This window comes from Gigantopelta aegis, chromosome 14, assembly GCF_016097555.1.
Source record: "Gigantopelta aegis isolate Gae_Host chromosome 14, Gae_host_genome, whole genome shotgun sequence".
Lineage (NCBI taxonomy): Eukaryota > Metazoa > Mollusca > Gastropoda > Neomphalida > Peltospiridae > Gigantopelta > Gigantopelta aegis.
Window position 1 is genome coordinate 39,876,567 of NC_054712.1, and position 21,089 is coordinate 39,897,655.

Here is a 21,089-nt window from a genome sequence, read left to right on the forward strand (position 1 = left end):
GGTTTGTTTTTGAAGTGATATTGGCCAATTCGTTTACACCTTTGGAATATTACAACAGTACACAATTACATACAATATTTTAAAAGTGCTAAACGAAGGAACTAATTGGTTATTCGTTATTTAAAATGTGCACTGGCTGGAACCAAAAATAGCCCAATGGGCCCACCGACGGGGGTCGATCCCACACCAACCGCGCATCGAGCGAACGCTTTACCACTGGACTACGTCCCTCCTGAGAGAGAGAGAGAGAGAGAGAGAGAGAGAGAGAGAGAGAGAGAGAGAGAGAGAGAGAGAGAAGAGAAGAGAGAGAGAGAAGAGAGAGAAGAGAGAAGAAGAAGGAAGATATCACACAAATAAACCGCTGATCAAAAAATATTTTTGTGAAAGAAGAAGCGAGATATCATCATGTGGGTTGTTAGATAAGTACATCTTATTGATATAAGAGAAAGTCAACATTGATTTATCGCCATAGCTAAATATGCACACGCAAACACATTTACATAACCAGATGCACACACAGGCATGCATGAACACACAAACATGCATCCATCCATCCGAGGCAGGATGTAGCCCAGTAGAAAATGCTTCGCCTGATACGCGGTCTGTCTAGGATCAATTCCCGTCCAAGGTTCGCACAGGCTTGAAAAGTACTGGAATTTCAAGCCCTGTCTTGAAAAGTCCATAAATTTGAAATTAACCTTGAAAAGAACTTGAAAACTGCAGAATGTCATGAAAAGTCCTAAAAGTAATTGAAAAGTCCTTGAATTCCTGTATGTTGTGCTTGAAAATAATTATTTCAATAAAGATAGTAACAATTTAAAATATTAGCGGCGAGAGCGTACATGTTTTTTGACGAATGCGGATCATTTACTGTTGATTCGGTGGCTTCGGTAACTTTCGTACGGTTCCGGTAGCGTCTACAAGTTCGTTCGTATATTTCCGTGATCGTTCGTCAAGCTTCGTTATATTGCAAATGGCCGCTCGCATCAGCGAACACGTTAAGTGGCTGTGCTTTTGTGGAAGTATTTGTCTTTGAATTGACCGGCCTCGGTGGCGTCGTGGCAGGCCATCGGTCTACAGGCTGGTAGGTACTGGGTTTGGATCCCAGTCGAGGCATGGGATTTTTAATCCAGATACCGACTCCAAACCCTGAGTGAGTGCTCCGCAAGGCTCAATGGGTAGGTGTAAACCACTTGCACCGACCAGTGATCCATAACTGGTTCAACAAAGGCCATGGTTTGTGCTATCCTGCCTGTGGGAAGCGCAAATAAAAGATCCCTTGTTGCCTGTCGTAAAAAAAGAGTAGCCTATGTGGCGACAGCGGGTTTCCTCTAAAAACAGTGTCAGAATGACCATATGTTTGACGTCCAATAGCCGATGATAAGATTAAAAATCAATGTGCTCTAGTGGCGTCGTTAAATAAAACAAACTTTACTTTGTCTTTGAATTGTGATTATGGGCAAGTGCGTGTTTAATCGGATATGGCTGACCCAGTTGCCTTGGGTCAGAGAACACAAATGTGACCGACATAAAGCGTCTTGCTCGCTGTGCAACAAGTGTATTGATCAGAAAACTGGCAATATGTTGTTTGTGACTAAGTCAAATGCATTCAGGCGCACTGTTGTGGACAAAAAGAACGATCTCATAGCAGTTGAGGAAAAACTGAATGATAAACTTTCTGCTCTTAAGGGTTGAACAATTTGCCTGTTTGCCTATTAGCATGACATTGGTTATCCTCACTGAGATTTTTTGTGTTCAACTAATGCTTGCTTTGTTTAGTTGTATTGTAACAGTGTTGCAGTATTCTTAATGAACTTCCCATTAAAAGTGTATTTTCTCACATACAGAAAATGTATTTTTTTATGAATATTTGAGAGGTAAAATGTCCTTGAATTTCATAAGAAAAAGCCTTTAAAAACCCTTGAAAAGTCCTTGAATGAGATCAGGAAATTTCTGTATGAACCATGCCGTCGGTGTACCCACTGGACTATTTATTGTTCCAGCCAGTGCGTCACTAGTGATATATCAAATACCGTGGTATGTGCTATCCAGTCTATGAGATGCATACAAAAGATCCCTTGTTACTAATGGTGAGAGAATGTAGCGGGGTTCCTCTCTAAAACTCAATGTCTTCTAGTGGTTTCGTTAAACAAAACAAACTTTAAACCATCCATATGTACGTATGTACCTACAAACTAACCCACCTACCTACCTGCCTGCATCCATTCATCCATACATACATGCATATACATATATATGTAAATACTAGATACACGCACACACATGTACATACAAAGAATATACATATTTACACATTTCAAACGAACGGATTACAACCGAGCGAAAATCCCACTCGTTTTGGCAGGTAGTTTCAAAATGTCCACATGCATTTAAATGGTGTAACCAGAGCCCCACGACTGATATATCAAAATATTTTGTATGTGCAGTCCTTTCTGTGGTAAAGTTCATATAAAAGACCCTTTGCTGCTTATGGAATAATGTGACGGGCACGCGGGCTGGATTGGACGCGATGCCCCGCCCGCCTATACCAACCTCCTTTCCCTAGGGCTAAAGTTAGGTTATTAAGTTATAATATTTTTCTTTTTTGATTAGTTAATAATAAATATTTGACCAGCCCGATCAAAAATGACACCAATTAATAAATAAGTTAAATGATATAGCCTGATTTCATATTTTATGGTGTTTCAAACATATAATAGAAATATTGGTAATATACCACTTAGGTATACAGAAGTAAAGATAAATACAGTTATTCCTCTTAAGTAATATTATATGTAAGGTCTTACCGTATTTTATATGCCCCCAACATACAAACACCCCCCCCCCCCCCCCTTCCGCCATGGAGCCGTGGGCTGACGATGCCAGAACGCGGATCCATGGTGGACGTGCCTGAACCTTTTTGGATAGGGGCACGAGAAAATAGTTCCCAGTTCCCAATGTGACGGGTTTTTTCTCAAGACTATGTGTCAGAATTACCAATTGTTTGACATCCAATAGCCGATTATTAATTCTAGGGGTGTTGTTAAGCAAAAAAACAAAAACAATTTGAACGAATATAGCAAAAGTAACAAAGTATATATACAAAAATGCCCCTCCATATTCGATGCATATCAGAAAAGCTGCAGATGGATCATGCTATCTGCTACAGACACAGACGTAGTTGCCTTAGCTATTGCAACAGTGGATGTATTTGAGACATGTGAACAGTGGGTGGCTTTTAGTACAGTGTATACATACCTGCTCACATCATCCCTACCAGATTGGTTGGGCAAAGGGAATGGGGATTAGTTCTTCTTCAATTTGAGAAAAGAAAAATGACCTGTATATGTGGTGGCCTGTATGTGTTGGATGATTACCTAGATGAATGTCATAGTTTGGTTGATATATTGCATATAGTGTTTTTAACCACAAACGTTAACGTTGTTGCCTATGGGATTTTGTTTGCTATAGTATAACCTATAACGTTATCCCACTCGCCTATCTTGACGGAAAGCCTCGATTTCGAAAGTCGATAAATCGAGATAGTAAGTCGATCGATCGAGATAGCAAGTCGATCGATCGAGATAGTAAGTCGATCGATCGAGAAAAACAATTTGATGTGATGTCTTTTCCCAGCCACCGTAGTTCTAAAATACATTAATTATTTGCATTTTTATTTTTTGTGAACCCTCTAAATTTGTGCCCAATTTTTAATCTAGTGGACACTTTTATGGCTGAATTAGACTAAATGTATTGCATATTTCAGTCCATAGCAGTTCCCCTTCCCCTCCTACTATGCAACCATAAACAGAGGCACAGGCGTTAGCCAGTAGAAAAATACTGTCGAATTACGTACTTTACATGAACATGCACGCTCTTTGAACTGAATACACATTACGCAATAGGGTTTTATGGCTCTTTGCTGTGTAGCTTTTACTTGTTTTGGTGGTCTGTATGGAGAGATGGTAAGAACACATGTACGTACACCTGGTTGCGATGCAATACACATGAACACCTGCATACACGTGTATGTGCAGACTATGACATAGACAAGTTTGTCAACTGGATTTCGAATACAGGGTTGTTGTTTTTTTGGTTTGTTGTTTTTTTGGGATTTTTTTGTTTTTGTTTTTTTATCTGCTGCTTTGATATTGCAAGGACTGTGCGGTCACGAACAAGCTTCATTTTGTCAATCCAATCGTGGAATAGTGGCAGTCCTCTTACTGCCAGTGCAGGAAGGATGAAGTTGTCTTGTACCTTGCTCGGACGCATTCATTTGAGTCTAGAATTGTGGTCGATCCCCGCCAGTGGGATTATGTCTCGTTCCAGCTACTAAGGCATGCGTATGTACTATCATGGGGGGGGGGGGGGGGGGGGGCATATTTTTAAATAATAAAGTTGAAGTGGAGATATTTTATTTTGATTTTGGGGGGGTGGGGTGGGGGAGGGATACAGCCTATATTCTATAACAATGACCGTGGAGTGTATTTGAAAGGGGTGGAGAGGGTGGGGGCATGGTGTCGGTTCAATGGCCTGGGAGATGAAAATAAATGTATTTCACGGTCTGAACCTGCTTCCCTGAGAAAAGTTTGAATTTCAGGTGTTAAAATGTCACATTTCCGGCCTTCTGAACAGAGTAACTGGAAAAGTGGGAGAATGAGGACTATTAGGTCGGTACCTTTTAGGATATTAACATTTATTCCATTGATATAACGTTGGATAAAAATGGGAATGACATGGAATTTTACCCAAAATATACAAGATTCTTCTTCGTAGTCTTTTATTATTTAGTTTTTGTATTTATTGTAACGCCTGAAAAAAAGAAGAAAATAAATCAAAATATAAACCAGTAAAAGATTTAGCGTGGATGAAATAAATCTTAAGAAGTTTTCACAAAATAAAATTGTATGGATCAAATTAACAGGGGGACGGACTATACCGGGTCCGCAACAAGAACAGCACTAGCACTAGATACAACCTATATCCAAGTTCCTTTTGGAAATCATGCCAACACACATTTATATATTAACAAAGCAGCTCGCAGACGAAACGACTCGTGATCGTTGGTCAAATCGGCGGTAAACATACATGTATAATGATATTGGCACAACTAGTGGAGAATACACATGCAAAATAAACAGCTCCAGAAATGTATATATATAGTGAACAAAAAAAGAAACTTCTGATTTGTACATATAGTATTTGTTGTGTTAAAGAATTCATTGTGTAATGAAATTATATAGGTAGTATTAGCCTTGAGCTGTATTATCAGGATTCATGAATTTTATCGATTATTTTTGCACTGTTAATCGTCGACAACGTGAAATTCAATTTGCACGTGCATGCATGGTTCAACATTAGCCCGAGTACTCTGACTGTAAGAGAGCTAGACGGACATTTGGACATAAACACGCTCTCATTACATGTAAAGAGAGCGTGTTTATGTCCAAATGTCCGTCTAGCTCTCTTACATTCAGAGTACTCGGGCTAGGTTCAACATGTCCCGTGTAGTATTCGGTCAGTTTGTTTTACTTGTCTTACTGACATTGTTGTCAAGTGAACGAAAACGCTTCAAAATGTGTAAAAAATATTAACGTTTTTTACATTGTAGCATTTGTAGTATGCCCAGAATACCCAATAATTTACGCGAACGGGCGATTGGCATGCTTGATGCTGGCATGTCGACAGAAGACGTTGTAAGGCATGTTGGGAGTTGTAGTCGAGCGATACGAAATCGTTGCGTAAGATTTCGAACGACAGGAAGCACCAACGACTTGCCACGTCGTGGACGTCCACGTGTTACAACGCGTGGTCAAGACCGCTATATCATGAACACGCATTTGCGCAATTGATTCCAAACTGCTACTGCTACTGCTGCTAACACACCTGGGCTTCATAATAACCGAATCAGTGGGCAAACTGTTCGTAATCGTCTGCGGGAGAACGGTTTACATGCACGACGTCCTTACGTCGGATGCGTTTTAACGCAACGTCATCGTCTAAATCGTCTTAATTGGGCACGTGTACACACTCGTTGGATACGGCGACGCTGGAATACCGTTCTTTTTTCGGATGAATCCAGATTTTCTTTACAACGTGTTGATGGCAGGGTGCGCGTCTACCGTAGGAGAAATGAACGCTAAGCTGACGGTTGTGTTCTTGAACGAGATCCTTTCGGGGGTGGGGGTTGTGTCATGGTCTGGGCATGCCATTGCCCATGGTTATCGTTCACCACTAGTCGTCATTGATGGCAATTTAAATGCTCAACGTTACCGCGATGACATTCTCGCTCATCACGTCATTCCTCTGTTCCATAACAACGCCAACATCTCGATTTTTCAGCATGATAATGCCACCTCTCATACAGCTAGAGACACTGTAAATTTTCTTAGGACAAATAACATTGATTTCATTGATGACTGGCCCGCTAAAAGTCCCATCGAGCATGTCTGGGATAGTCTGGACAGACGATTGAGGCGTCGTCCCAACCCACCCGCTAACGTCAACGAACTTCGTCAAGCGCTCATTCAGGAATGGAACAATATTCCACAGGCAGAAATCAACATTTAGTCAATTCTATGCGCCTGCGATGCACTACAGTGGTCAATTCAAGAGGTGGTCATACCCGTTATTAAGTGGGGTTTTTTTTTTTTTAACCCCTACCACACTTGGTCAAAATGTCTCCCAGTTTTTGTTAACCTATGGCCATGATTTTTGCACCAAACGATGCATCATGGAACACACTTTAAACGCATATATAACAATTATTCCCCCGGTTTGTTTTCATCAAGTTATGTTCAAGCAAAGTTAGCGGAAGTTTCTTATTTTGTTCAGTATATATATATATATATATATATATATATATATATATATACAGTCAGACCTCATTACAACGACCATGTTCGTCCCTGGGTCACTTTGTCGTTATATCGATTTATTAATCATCGGCTATTGGGTGTCGATAGTAGCAAGTGATCATTTATATGCACCATCCCACAGACAGGATAACACATACAAAGGCATTTAATATATCAATCGTGGTACACTGGCTAGAATGAGAAATAGCCCAATGGTCCTACCGACGGGGGTGGATCACAGACCATCATTAAATCCTAAGTATATTATTATGAATCAAAGCGCATTCACAGTCAATCTAATTGATTGGTACCTTCTTCATTTACAAAATATTATAAAAGTAGACTTGATTATTGGAAGTTAATCCTTTAATTGAATGACTAAAGGCTTATGTTCAAAAGCAATACGAGTCTACATAGTTGATATGGACCAGGTACTAAACAAAGTAAACAATGATTGTCATTTTATTAACGGGAAATTCAGCGAAGATGAAATAATAAAAGCTATAAAACAATTAGGTGTAGACAAAATAGCCACCTTGATCATGCCAGTCTATGTTAAACGTTTTAATACTATATTTGATCACGGTGTTCTACGTGAGGAATGGCTTACAGGTATGATTACTGCACATTAAAGGAAATTCTTGTATGTCCAACATCTTCCTTATCAATACATGTAGGATTGTCAAACCGTGCATGCAAGTACAACTTGGAATGGTGGTGTGTAGCATACCACGGCGGTGTGTAGCATACCATGGCCAGGTCACTGCGACCTACTTTTTTGACAGGTGTATCATGCACCTCACGGGTATTCTTGTTAACAGATGTACTTGTATCATAATTGTATATACACATGAAAGGAAACTTTGTTTAACAGTATCTTAGCACATTAGTCAAGAATATTAGAAAAAAATCCCTGCTGCTGCTAAATAAACAACTCGTTAGCTAATTAGCTAAAGAAAAACAACAACATGTTTCTGCCACATAGTTTTTTCTACCACCTAGAAGTGTAAAATCTTAATATACACTTTTAATAACACCTAATAATACATTTGGACATGTAATAATGTATGGTCTATATATATACATGTATGGTTCATAGTTGTTATTGACACAATATGCATATACATGTAAATATACAGGCCTACCGAAATTTGTTACCAGTTGATGTTGCTACATTTATATTATAACATTATCTAAAACTGGAATCAATTTGTATGTTTGATATCTCACACATTGAGATGTAATGGCACACTCTGAGATATAACAGAATAATCATTCTTGACTGTCCATGCAATGTAATGAATGAATGTTCAACGATGCCCCAGAATGAAAAAGATATCAGCTATTGTTTTAAACGATGGTAAATATAGCTGCATGTCCATGCAGACAGAAAATATTCATCTGTCAGATTTCTTAGTTTGCTCAGTGTACATGAATAACATTATCACACCTGGAAAACATATCGTGTGGGTTGCAGTGGAATGTGTCAGTGGATACTTCATTTATCATAAAGACAGTACAACCACAGGCTACCACAGCACAGCTGTTACCTGTATATACCAGCCGATATATACATTTAGTATACAATGTGTGTGATATAGAATTATTTACTATACATGTTTTATTGACACGTCGTTAATCCCTAATGACAGTCCTGACTGTCACTGTGTTTACTTGTGAGATAGCACTGATGTTTTTGCTTCTGATTTAATCAATATAAAATGAGCATGTGAATGCAATTATCAAAGGTATGAATAGAGAGGAATATTTTGTTTAACAAAACCTCAGCACATTTTGAACAAGCCTATAGTCTTAACAGATGACAGTATCGATACTCGGTTGAAACATAGAGACAGGAAGGAAGGAAAATGGAATGTTTTATTTAATGACACACTCCAGACATTTTAATTATAGTTTTATGGTGTCGGACATATGGTTAAGGGACACACAGATAATGAAAGAGGAAACCCGCTACAACCATGCAATGGGCTACTCTTTCCGATTAGCAGCAAGGGATCTTTTATATGCAGAATCCCAAAGACAGGATAGTACATGTATACTACAGTCTTAAATTATTACACCATTTGTATGGCACTGGCTGGAAAGAGAAATAGCCCAATGGGCCCCCTGACGAAGATAAACCCTAGACTGACTGCACATCAGGTGAACACTTTACCACAGGGCAACGTCCTAGAGACAGTCAGAGACAGACAGACAGACAGATGGACAGACAGACAGAGAGAAGACCAAGACAGACTGGCAGATATGCTGCTACAACATATGCTGCTCCAAATAAAACGTAGCATGTAATAATTTTATATGCACTTTACCCATAGACAGACAAGCTCATATGCAGACTTTGATGTACCAGTCATGTAATACTGGTTATGATGTGGAAGAAAGTAGAATCAATTGAGGATGATCTGTTCTATGATCCATCACACTTCAGCCAAGCATTCTCCCCTTGAGCTACATCCCACCACCTCCCAACAGTATGAAAACATAAGTACCATTTACATTGTAGATGGTCCATTTGAGAATGGCCAATACAGCACAAATTGAAGTTTAGAGTAAAATTCGGTGTCCGTAACATTCTGTGATATTTGCATTTGTATTTTTGCACAGTTCTTTACACTGTTTTTGTTTAAACCTTGAAGTTTTATATTGATGTTGATCATCACTTTATTTATTTGCATTACCATAGTTTGACACCCAATAGCCGATGTATTTTTCGTGCTGGGGTGTCGTTAAACATTCATTCATTCATTCATTCATTCATTCATTCATTCATTCATTCTTATACTAATAGACATACAGATGATAAAATATTGAATATAAATGCATTTATTGTCAGAAGTTGCCCACAAATATCTAACCTTTATAAATCAATTCAAGTATAAATGTTGTGCATATTCCCAATGGGACATTTTGACATTTTAGGTCATGTCCATAAACCCAGAAGGTGAAATTAATGTCTCTAGAAATAATATCCAGCCATAATGACCAATCATAAAGGGCAATCTTTTCATCTAATAGGTCAGGTAAGCCATGGAATAGGAATAATTCTAGACTAGTCACTAAATTGTATTAATACATATTAACTTCTTTTTATTGTTATCCCATATTTATTTTCACATTATTTTAAATTCTTTTCTTCAGGTATTTCCCCGTAATGTCTGTTGTTTAATAAATGTACCCATACATGTTTCAGTCACAAGGTATACATTTATTGCCCAAATAAAACTTTTTTTCTTTGACAACAAACACTGTCACATTTATCTCTAACAGCTTGGAACAAGTAACTCTGTTGAGACTCCGGACAGGCCACAACCGACTGAATGCTCACATGTTCAGAAAGTTTAAACTTGCAGCAACACCAACCTGCAGTTGTGGCCTGGAAGACCAAACAGCAGAACACATCTTACAGGCGTGTCCAATTCATCAAGACCTGAGACAAGCTGAGTGGCCAATCGAAACTGCCATACACACCAAACTCTATGGAAAGAGAGGCGAACTGGAAAAAACAGCTCATTTTATCTTACAGACTGGACTATTGGTCTAAATTGTGAAAGAGAAAAAAAAAAAAAAAAAAAAAAAAAATCTCTAACAGCAGGACTGCTGATAATAACTAGCCCTAGCCACGCTGTCAAAAGTTAGGTGACCATAACATTTTGAGTAAATTTGACCCAGATAAATTTGACCCAGATACATTTGACCCATATGTTATATTCTCTAGTGCTACCTACAGTGAAACCTCAAGACCGGACCCTCTGTAAACCGGAATTCACTCAAAACAGGACGTTTCACAGAGTCCCTTTTTAAAACATGTACATAACATAACCTCCTGAAACCAAATCCTTCTTAATACCAGACAGTTGTCTTAGTTCCAAGGGTGTCCAGTTTAGAGGGGTTTCACTGTATATAATTGTGTAGTGATCTCTGAAACACTGGCCTTGGTGGTGTCGTGGTTAGGCCATCGGTCTACAGGGTGGTAGGTACTGGGTTCGGATCCCAGTCGAGGCATGGGATTTTTAAATCAGATACCGACTCCAAACCCTGAGTAAGTGCTCCGCAAGGCTCAATGGGTAGGTGTAAACCACTTGCACCGACCAGTGATCCATAACTGGTTCAACAAAGGCCATGGTTTGTGCTATCCTGCCTGTGGGAAGCGCAAATAAAAGATCCCTTGCTGCCTGTCATAAAAAGAGTAGCCTATGTGGCGACCGGGTTTCCTCCAAAAAACAGTGTCAGAATGACCATATGTTTGACGTCCAATAGCCGATGATAAGATAAAAAAATCAATGTGCTTTAGTGGCGTCGTTAAATAAAACAAACTTTACTTTACTTTACTTTACTTTACTATAGGAAATCACAACACGATATTGAACAAAATATTTCCTAGTAAGAAATACTTTATTTGGCACAAATCAGAAGAATGAAACCTTGCAATAAATCCCACCAAAACTAAAACTTTAGATACCTGTATATGTTTTTTTAATATATATATATATATATATATATATATATATATATATATATATGTATATATATATATATATATATATATATATATATTAATGTCCATCATATAAACTTTACAAGGGTATTTTCCATCAGAAACTTTACAAGGTAAATTGTATTATAGAAAACCAGCAAACAGTATGGTGGGATATGAAAGTATCATGAAGTTAAATTTTTAAACGTCAAAATGCACTTTGTAATACATGCAAAATGTTTGTACGGTGGTTTCTAAATTGGTTCTTTTCGATCAGCAACAATATTTATCCAGTCATTCAAATTGTATGTACATGTATGTAAAGTTCCTTTTGGACGTCACTGTATACTGTAAACCATAAAATATTTGCGATTTTAAAATTTAGCAAAATTAAAATAAATGATATATTAATGACATAAAATATTAGCGACATCGTCATATCAAATACTAAAAAAAAGAATAAGTTAAGCTGTAGGATCAGCTGAAATAGTAGGTTTGCCAATTTTAACGTTATGCGGCTTACAAACAACTTAAAACAGTAAATTGGAGTAATGTGCATGCTAACTAATTATTGTTGTTTGCTATCCTTTTGGTTTAATTAGTAACATGTGTATCCATTGGTGTGCAGCCAGTGCTTCACAACTGGTGTAAAAAAGGCCGTGGCATGTACTATCTTGTCTGTGGGATGGTGCATATAAAAGATCTCTTGTTGCTAATCGAAAAGAGTTGCCCATGAAGTGGCGACAGCAGGTTTCCTCTCTCAATATCTGTGTGGTCCTTGACCATATGTCTGAAGCCATATATCCATAAATAAAATGTGATGAGTGCGTCGTTAAATAAAACATTTCCTTCCTTCCATTGTTGTGTGTTGAATTAATCTTTGACAAAGTAGTCACAGAATGTGGGTTTTTTCGGAATAGACTGTTGTATGTGTCTTTAAATTGGGAGGGGGGGGGGGGGGGGGGGGGGCAGGATTTAGCTCAGTTCGATTAGTGCTCACCTCATGTGCTTGTGTCGCAGTATCGAATCACCTCATTGGATCCATTCCACTGATTTAGGTTTTTTTCTTGTTCCAACCAGTTCACCACAACTAGTGAAAGGATGTGGTATGTGCTGTCCTGTCTGGGAAAGTACATGTAAAGGATCCCTTGCTGCTAATGGAAAAATGTAATGGGTTTCCTCTGATGACTATAACCGATGATTAGTAAATCAATGTGCTCTAGTGGTGTCGTTAAACAAAACAAACTTTTAACTTTAAATTTAGCGTCATGGAATATTAGCGTCTTTTATAGCCTCGCTAAATTCGCTAAAAGTTTACGCTCGCTAATATTTCTTGAATTACAGTATTTTATTTATCAGTACATATGAGGGTTTTTTTCTTGTTTTTTTTTCCTTCAGGTTCAACAGGGGTCTACCTGAAGATTCTGATTGCCTTCACCAGCCTTGCTGTCCTTGCTCAGGCCACTTTTCACATCGTCCTTGGTGCCATAGCAACCGACAATGAACCGTATGGTTCCATGTTTCAAAGCTGTAAGTTGTATCCATGTACTTACGAACACTGTGCAATTGAAATGTCATCGACATCTTCGTATTTGTTTTAAATCTAAAGTTACATGTAGTTCACAGTATTTCAGGTTCATATATTGCTTTTATGGTTGAACTCGTGTCAAAAGGAAACACGTTTCGAGTTGTCTTGGTTCAGTTTTATAAGTTCTATAGTCATACCTGTTGAGCAGCCATCTGGGAAGAGAGTGGTAAAATGTGGCTGTTTATAATTGGTATTTTTTTTTTACAATGTATTAAAAAATCAAGAGAATTTTTAATAGCTTTTAGTTAATTCTTTTTTCGTTTTTTTGATAATTATTCCTAGATACCTTGTTACAAGTAACTGTCCCATCCAGAGAAAAAGGGACAGGTGGTTTACATGACCTAGACATGATGTGGGCTTCTTTTTTTTCCTTCTGAACTTACTGGTGACAATTTAAAATTTATTATTTATAAAAGTGGTTTTGAATCATTATCATATGCATTACAGACATAGCTAGAGTGCTTTAACATATGGAAATAAGTTAAAGATACAGACATACTTTTATGTATAGTTTCAAGAGAGATTTGTAACGCAAGTTTAATACGAGTGGTCACATGAGTTGTTTTAACTCTCTTGAAAATCATTATGTCAAAATTAGTGAAGGCATTTTTTAAATCATTATATTCATCATGCACAGTAAATGAAAAGATTATATGGCTATTAAGATCACATGAACAGATGGAATTGATGTTCAGTTTCAAACATACATGTTTGTTTTTTATTATTAGCTTCCAGTTTATTGAAGAAATCTATCGACAGATTAATGGGCTCTTATTAAGGGACATTCTCGTTCGCACCAACTTGTCGCATGCAATTGAATCATACTATGAGAACACCTAAATCAGAACTACTTTACTCTTGTACTTTCCAATTTTTGTAGTGCTGACAAATTGCATGCGACAAGTTGGTGCGACTAATTGCATAATGAGAATACCACTTTAATTACTGTTACAATTAAGCGGGATGATTTGCATGAACCTTCTCTGTGATACCTGGTCCACCCAGACCATAATAACAACAAAGTTTAAACCCTTCTTTGAACTTGAGAAATACCCATCACATTGCTTCAGTTGGATAAGTTTGAATGAAATGTTAAAAGATTTTGTTTACTGTCAAAATCAACCCTGGCAAATTGCTCATGGCATTCTACAATGCCGTGGAGATTGCTGAGTAGTTTTTAATTCTCCACATCACCTTTTGTTTTTTACTGTGGACTATATTTAAAAAATGTCCACAGTATGTAGTTTTTGTCGTAGCCATTTTCTTAATTGCAGGGGTTACAAAAATGATAACCATTTTAATAAATATGCTTTCAGGTTCTTTCAGTGAAAAACTGGCTAGACAGGTTGGGCTTCAAAGGTAACTGGCAACATATAACCAACAAAATTAATTAATTCTCACAGAAAAATTAACATATGTGGTGGTTTTTGATGCCTCCAGTCACAGAGTAATGCTGTCATGAAAAGGAATATGATTTTGTACAGGGAAACTATTCAAAACCAGACCCTTTGTAAACCGGAATTTCCTCAAAACAGAATTTTTTTTATACATTCTTTGTAAAACCAAATACTCCTTAAAACTGGATTTTTTTTATACATTTTTTTTATACATTCTTTGTTCTTTGTAACACCAAATACTCCTTACAACTGGATTTTTTTTATACATTCTTTGTAAAACCAAATACTCCTTAGAACTGGATTTTTTTTATACATTCTTTGTAAAACCAAATACTCCTTAGAACTGGATTTTTTTTATACATTCTTTGTAAAACCAAATACTCCTTAGAACTGGATTTTTTTTATACATTCTTTGTAAAACCAAATACTCCTTAAAACTGGATTTTTTTATACATTCTTTGTAAAACCAAATACTCCTTAAAACTACTGAATTATTTTTATACATTCTTTGTAAAACCAAATACTCCTTAAAACTGAATTTTTTTTATACATTCTTTGTAAAACCAAATACTCCTTAAAACTGGATTTTTTTACTTGGTTCCAGTGGCGAGACATAGCCCAGCAGTAAAGCACCTGCTCGATGTGTGGTCAGTCAGGGATCGATCCCCCATAGGTGGGCCTGTTGGGCTATTTCTCGTTCCAACCAGTGCACCATGACTGGCATATCAAAGATCGTGGTATGTACTACCCTGTCTGTGGGATGGTGCATATAAAAGATCCCTTGCTGCTAATCGAAAAGAGTAGCCTATGAATTGGCGACAGCGGGTTTCCTCGCTCAATATCTGTGGACCTAACCATCTGTCTGACGCCATATAACCATAAATAAAATGTGTTGAGTGTGTCGTTAAAGGTAGGGTCAACTCAAACAAAAGCCTTATGTGTTGAAAAGATGCATACCCGGACCACCAACACATACTGACACTTTAGCAAATGAAAAACGCTTAATTTTAGAGTTAATAAAAAACCCATGATTATTCCTGCTAACTGGGGGCAGCCATTTTGTTTCGTTTTTGTGACGTCCGGTTGTATAGGTTGGGGCGAAGTGACGTCAGCTCCTGACCATCTCCTGTATGTACAGTGTAAACAAAAGCAGTAATTTTCGACAAGGCGCTTCTCTTTGATCAACCTGACTTGTAAAACAGCATAAATGACGTAATAATATAATAAACTATTTAACTAAATATATTTCAAGTTGCATTAACGGAACAAAATGGGGTTATAGTAATTTCTCTGTTAAATAATCCAAAGGAAAAATGTACACTATTAGGCCTATTGATATGCTACGCTGAGGCAAAAACGACAACCCACGATACCCAAGTGATAATTTTCTTTTCTTTGGGACTACGTAATTGGTCAGTTCTGTGGTTTTAGATGGAAAAGTCTACTTAATCAATAGTTTTACAGAACTATTTACAGTAATAAACCATGTCCATTACCATTTTAGGGGCGACAGGTAATATTCCACAATACTGGTATGTATTTTTGTGTCTAGACAGCATCAATTAATTGGCTCGTCTGGTTACCAATCAAATACACACCTGCCAATCAGGAATCCCAGGTAGAAGCAACTAACAGCATAGACCAATTAACTAAGAAAATACTCCGTGTATCATTTCAGTACGTAGGTTAATGAATGGAAAAAACATTGTTAATTATTTCGACTTGTTGTGTAGCCACTTTGACAATGGTATTTTATTTTGTATTGAAAAATAATATATATAGTGCTGGATATACTTATTGCTGGCTTACTGGGATGTGTATTATTACAGAACATTGCAATGTATGACTATTTATCATCCCGCAAAAACCAGGTAGATTGTGTTTCTCTACTTCTAAGGCTCATTCCTGACATTACGCGTTAAGTATTACGTAAAAACCAGCTCGCCAGAGGGCGTACTCACTGAGTTGGTACAAAATGGCTGCGCCCGTTGTATATAATAGCCATCACATTTAACCGTTTTATTAATTAACTATACGATTACACTTGTTGATATTAAGCAATAATGTGCATTATATATATCGTTGAATATGCATACCAGGACAAATGCCTTAATTGTCCCTTCCTTTAAGTTAAACATTTCCTTTTACATCCTGCCTCCAGTCACAGAGTAATGCTGTCATAAAAAGGAATATGATTTTGTTACAGAAAAACTATTCAAAACCAGATCCTTTGTAAAACAGAATTTCCTCAAAACCAATTTTTTTTTTACATTCTTTGCTAATTAAACCAGATACGCCTTAAAACTGGATTTTTTTTTACTTATTTCCATGGCTGTCCAGTTTAGAGAGATTTCCCTATATATATACAAATATTAATCATTATATTGATTTCGTTATCCCGTCTTAGATTTGTTTTTAATATTTCTTAGCCTTTGGATATTCTTAGTTTGGTTAATTTTGACTATAGTTAAATTTCTGTTACATTCATTACAATGTCAACATCATCCCATTGGTCCAGCTGTAACAATTCGAGTTTGTTATTTCTCGATGTACATGAAAATAACATTGTCAGGGAACATCATACCTGATGACGTCATTTTATTGTATTGATAGTCTTAATTTATTGAGTGTTATTGTTTAGAACAAAAAATAAATTATTTAAAATGAAATATGAACTTTTAATATTACTACTAGTAAGTATGTTTTATATTTAATTATACAGATTGTCTCTTATCTCTTTAACCATCATCTGGGTATGAACAAAACAAACAAAAATCGTCCACAAACTTATGCCGATTCACACAGTTTGCAGATGATTTTTATTTGTTTGTTCGTATCCTGATGAACATAAAAAAAAACCCCAGACAGTCCTTAATTATAACAACCAGCCAGTGCACCACGACTGGTATAACAAAGGTTGTGGTATGTGCTGTCCTGTCTGTGGGATGGTGCATATAAAAGATCCCTTGCTACTAATGAAAAAATATAGCCGATAATTAAAAATCAATGTGATCTAGTGGTGTCGTTAAACAAAACAAACTTTTTAATTATAACCAGGGTTTCTGCCACAGGGTAAAACAGGTATGGTGCCATACCCAATTTGTTTGCAGATTTTATTGTTTTAAGTTAACCTTTTGACAAAATTAATGACTCTTATCATTACTGTATGATTTTCTTAACCCTAACCCTAAACCTAACCCCATACTCCCTGTTGACAGTGGTTGCATTCAATTCCATTGCGTCATACCCAAAAATTTCTTTAAGGCAGAAACACTGATAACAACTATTATTGATGTTCTTTCATTTTTCTTTTCTTCAGACTGGACGGAGTAGCTTTAGAAGACATCATTCGGTTAATAGTACCCGATGTGGTTGTCTTTATCATGTCTCTCTTCGTCTTCATAATCAGCAATGTCCTGTTGAAGAGAGATGCTGCACAGGAGACTTCCAATTTGCCGACATCAGTGAAGATTCGGCGTCATTGCCGCGTCACATCTGTGATTGAATTCTTCGGCAAGTTTCTCATCACATTGCTCCTGTTTGTCAGTGGGATTATTCTGCCGTCCGTTCTAAGTGCAGTTTACTTTTTAACGTTTTTGGTGATCGCAACGCTGTGGGCATGCTACAAGAGCCTGGGGCACAAGTTCGCTGGTTTCCGGGTGTTTCTCTTAGTGTACACAGGTCTGCATATTCTGGTCTTACACCTGTACCAATTTCAGTTCTTTCAGGAGTATTTGCCGCATACAGAATTTTTACCAAGGTAAGAAAGTAATCTTATGTGATTTCACATCTCACTGGCTGCTCAGAAATCTAGGTATCTATTTGTAGATTGATTGTAAAAAGGTTTTATTGCATAGAGAATTAAAGAGTGGATCAAGTAGATCAAGCCAAATGCAATGTTATTATTTCCAACTGACATTTCATTCAAATAATTGAATGGTAAATCCCTTACTGGGTCTGTCAGCTGGAGAGGTTCATTTTGATGACAGGTTTTACCATGTAGACTGTTAAATTATGTACAGTTAAAAGTTAAAGTTTATTTTGTTTAATGACACCATTAGAGCACATTGATTGAGTAATCATCGGCTATTGGATGTCAAACGTATTTGATCGTATTATTCATTTTGATGACAGTTTTCACTGTGTAGAAATATAGTCTTAGAGAGGAAATATCACATTTTGATGACAGTTTTACTGTGTAGAAATTAGTAGCAAGGGATCTTACCGGTATTATTCATTTTGATGACTGAACTGGTTACTCCCCTGGATGTTTTATCATATTATATACATTATGTATGATCACTCTGTAGACTGTTAAGTTATGTACATACAGTGTCTGCTTTGGTTACTCCCCTGGATGTTTTATCATATTATATGTATTATTCATTTTTATCATATTATATACCGGTATTATTCATTTTGATGACAGTTTTCACTGTGTAGACTGTTAAGTTATGTACATACAGTGTCTGCTTGCCAACTGAACTGGTTACTCCCCTGGATGTTTTATCATATTATATACCGGTATTATTCATTTTGATGACAGTTTTCACTGTGTAGACTGTTAAGTTATGTACATACAGTGTCTGCTTGCCAACTGAACTGGTTACTCCCCTGGATGTTTTATCATATTATATACTGGTATTATTCATTTTGATGACAGTTTTCACTGTGTAGACTGTTAAGTTATGTACATACAGTGTGTGCTTGCCAACTGAACTGGTTACTCCCCTGGATGTTTTATCATATTATATACCAGTATTATTTATTTTGATGACAGTTTTCACTGTGTAGACTGGTAAATAACATACATACAGTGTCTTCTTGCCAACTGAACTGGCTGCTCCCCTGAACTCCCCTGGATGTTTTAGTGTGTGCTTGCCATATCATATTATATATTGGCTATGCTGGCTCAGACTCCAAATTGAAGCCATGTGATCGTCTGATACAGAGCTTATTACGTTTGTAAAAGATATATGTTTACATAACACAAAGTCCTGAACAGAGTAATGTGTACAGTGTAAAAACTGCATGCCATGTAGTTCACACCTGTTGGTAGCAGTGTATGACCCGTTTTACCTCTTTATTACGGGACAACAAAGCACAGATGTACCTTGTATACACATGTACATGTCTGTATTCTGTTTGATGGCTTCATTCATTGCTATGAAAGGAAAGGAAAAAGGAAAGGAATATTTCTTTAATGCCATCTCAGCATATTTAGTGGTGGTAAAAACTGGAACATGTGGTTTTGAGAAATTTTATGGTCTGATTATAAATTGGAGTTTTGTAAAAGGTCTCAAAACTAGGGTCTGTCTCTTTAACTTTTTAAGAAATATGAATTCATAATTGTCCCAGGCTAGCTCTGGGTGAGCAAAACATTTTGCCAAATTAAAAAAAAAAAAAATGCAAAACTCAGAATTATTTTTCAACAGAACACCAATTATTACATGAATTTTATTTGCCAAATTAAAGTAAAATTCGCCAATTCTTCCTAAATTTCGCAATTGGTGAATTTGGCGAGTGGCAATTTCCCCCCAACCCCACTGTACATTCCATTTTTAGTGGTGGGAAGACATTTTACAATTCAGAGGCGTTATTAGAACTAAATTGGATAGTTATATATATGGCAACACTGAATGGCAACACACAGCCTGTTGAATTAGCGGTAACACACTTCGTAGCCATTATGATGACAACAAGCATTATAATAACACTTCATTTTATAAACTCCATGTGCTTTTTTAACAATATAAATATCCCATAAGTCTTACTTCGACAAAGGTTAAAGGGACATTCCTGAGTTTGATACAATTTTTAAGGTGTTAAGACTAACAGATACTTTTTAACGATTGTAATTACATATCAACTATATTTTTCTGCATAAAATATTAGTGGCTGTATATTAAACATGTTTTTGATTGTTCCAATATTTGTACTAGGTTAAATTTCATTTTATTTCCTAAAATATTGTTTTTTCGTATGTACGAAATTATTTGAAGACAAAGTCCAGTTTGGGCTTCTTACAAATATTAAGACGACCAGAAACACACTGAATACAGACATTGATATTCGAAACAAGAAAACATATTTAATATATAAGTTTAATCGTAGAAATATTGAGTCGGCAACATCCTACAATGCAGCAAACTTAGGAATATCCCTTTAAACAGTTGGGACAATTCGGCCTGTTACATTCTCGAAAACCGAAAGTAGTCGACATTTTCCGAATGAGAATGAGTTACATCCCTTATGTTATTTTGGCAAAATGGGATTGAATTTTTTTTTTGCTTACGAAAATGTCATTTAACAGGAGAAATTGTCTCCCATGCAGGTACAAGGGAAATTTGATCAAATACCGGGAGACTACTGCGGAATCTGGGAGGGTTGACAGGTCTGGAATTAACAAAAACGTACACAGACGTGCGTTGTTAGAAAAGTAATTCAAAGCCAGCACATTAATTTCATGTCACATGTTAGTCTGCCCACTGCCACTCGCATTAATTTCAGGATCTACAGTATATATATATATATATATATATATATATATATATATATATATTAGAATATATATATATATACCATGTAACCATTTTATTTCATTTCTAAGTGCAAAATTCTTCAAATGTTTTTTTAAAATTATCAACAACATTTAAAGATAAGGAGCAGTTCATTTTGTCAGAACTTATAAAGCATTAGATTTAGGTTCATTCATTAAAAAAATATTCGGATCAGGTTTATATACACATGGA

General features: G+C 36.6%; 1 protein-coding gene across 1 annotated transcript in view; it reads left to right on the forward strand.

Annotated features, from left to right (window-relative positions):
• Positions 1-21,089, forward strand: part of LOC121389237 (piezo-type mechanosensitive ion channel component 2-like) — a 77,301-nt gene that overhangs the window by 20,631 nt on the left and 35,581 nt on the right. Inside the window, exons 3-5 of the mRNA XM_041520835.1 lie at positions 12,751-12,882; positions 14,257-14,299; positions 17,657-18,097. Of these exons, the coding sequence (XP_041376769.1) occupies positions 12,751-12,882; positions 14,257-14,299; positions 17,657-18,097 (616 nt within the window). The remainder of the gene's footprint in view (positions 1-12,750; positions 12,883-14,256; positions 14,300-17,656; positions 18,098-21,089) is intronic.